The sequence below is a fragment of the Echinops telfairi genome, unplaced genomic scaffold, assembly GCF_000313985.2.
Source record: "Echinops telfairi isolate 266 unplaced genomic scaffold, ASM31398v2 ScPeMD7_7413;HRSCAF=8451, whole genome shotgun sequence".
In the NCBI taxonomy this organism is placed as follows: Eukaryota; Metazoa; Chordata; class Mammalia; order Afrosoricida; family Tenrecidae; genus Echinops; species Echinops telfairi.
This window is the reverse complement of record NW_022111313.1, coordinates 1,525,747-1,527,627: the sequence shown is the minus strand read 5'-3', so window position 1 is coordinate 1,527,627 and position 1,881 is coordinate 1,525,747. Positions and strand designations below refer to the sequence as shown.

Below are 1,881 nucleotides of genomic sequence, written 5' to 3'. Positions count from 1 at the left end.
CTCCGTGTGCCCGCGCCCTGGTGGCAGCCTCGCCCGCCACCCCGAAGAGACCTTGTTCTTCCCAGAGGGGGAGGGGGAATAAGCGTTCAAAACTCCGCCGCAAAAACGTCCGGCCTTGAACCAGAGAAGGCGCTCCAGGGGCCCCGTGGCTGCGGCACTGGGTTGCAGACCAGAAGGCTGGTGGTTCGAGCCTACCAGCCGCTCCGTGGGAGGTAGATGAGGCTTTCTGCTTCCACCATGATTTTGCAGCCTTGGGGACTAGGAAGCAGTTCTGAGACGGTGGCCATGAGGTGCGTCGCCGCCATGGCATCTCCCAGCAACTGCTGCGGCCTGGCCTCCATCCCTGCTGGCTCCTTCTCGATGTCTGCGGTTTCTCCACCGCCCTGGGTTTTATCTCGCGTCATTGCACACGGTAAGTGTTCAAAGATTTTCCTTCACCTCTTTCTAGTTTGGACAGTTGATTGTGTTTTCCATGGCAAATTAGCATCCCGCCCGACAGTCCAGGCACAAATTGTCCCGTGGGCATTGCTGACTGTCCCCATTTCCCGGCTGCCGTCCCAGATTTCTTCTCTCCAGTTCCCCAGCATTTCCCAGCCTTCTCGTCTGCACTGGTTTGGTCTTGTTCAGTCGATTGTTCTAAAGAGCAAGGTTGACCCCCTCGCACACACACCCCACGGGCCTCCTCCCTTCCAGGTCATACAGAATCCTCGTTGTTAAGTGGCACACAGTTGGTCCCGACCCAGAGCGACCCCGTACACAACGGAACGGAACACTTCCCGGTCCTTCGCCATCCTCCCAATTGTCCTATGCTCAAACCCATTGTTGCAGCCACTGTGCCAGTGCATCTCGTTGAGTGCCTTCCTCCTTGTTGCTGCCCTTCCACTCTGCCAAGCGTGATGTCCTTCTGCAGGGACTGGTCTCTCTCCTGACCACATGTCCCAAGCATGTAAGCGGAAGTCTCGCCATCCGTGTCTCCGAGGAGCTCTCTGGCCAAATTTCTTTCAAGATAGCTTTGTTTGTCTTTTAGGCAGTCCATGGTACTTCCCATATTCTTCTCCAGTACCACAGTTCAAATGGATCGATTCTTCTGACAGAAGGATCCTTAGTAATGTGTATTAGCAATTTTAATTGTAGAGTGATGTGTGGGATACAGTTGTAAATATAATACATGTAGTATTTTTAGATTACATAAATACTAACATCAACATTGTTTTGGTAAAATTTTTCTATGTTGCATTATTATTGTTTTTTTTAAGTTATTGCTGGAGGCAGGAGAAAGATGCAGCTTTCTGCTCCAGGAGAGTTGCAGTCTTGAAAACCCTCAGGAGGTCGCCATGAGTCAGCATTGAGTCGGTAGCAGTGAGTTTGTTTTTTGGGTGACAGGTTCACAAATACTAGTGACTATAATCTCGTAGCTAAGCCTCCGGAACATTGGACAAAATCAGCCACTATAAAGACACTCAAACCAAACGCTGCCATCGAGTCAGTGTTGACCCATAGTAACCCCCTGCGGGTTTCTGGGGCTGTAATCCTTTACAGGAGTAAAAAGGCTCACCTTTCTCCTAAGGAGCTGCTGGTGGCTTCAAACTGCCAACCATGCAGATTACAGCCCAGCGTGTAACCATTATGCCACCAGGGCTCCTCTAAAGACACTGTCAACCAGGAAACCACAGCACGTGCGTATAGCCTGCACACATGGAGCTTGGTCAGTGCTTTCGAGCGTCATCGTACTGGGGAAAGCTGACATTTCTACCCAGGGCACCTTAGGAGGTTCAAAGGATATGTTAGCAAAGCACTGTATCCTTGTAGGGTATTCATACGGGTAAGCTGGGCAGGCGAAAAATGGTTGTGTTGCTGTAACGAACTACAGGAATATTTTTA

The 1,881-nt window shown here is 50.7% G+C and overlaps 1 protein-coding gene across 1 annotated transcript in view; it reads right to left on the bottom strand.

Annotated features, from left to right (window-relative positions):
- CTCFL (CCCTC-binding factor like) overlaps window positions 1–404 on the bottom strand; it is a 23,231-nt gene extending 22,827 nt beyond the window's left edge. Inside the window, exon 1 of the mRNA XM_013008444.1 lies at window positions 237–404. Coding sequence (XP_012863898.1) covers window positions 237–404 — 168 coding nt within the window. The remainder of the gene's footprint in view (window positions 1–236) is intronic.
- Window positions 405–1,881: the final 1,477 nt, after the last annotated feature.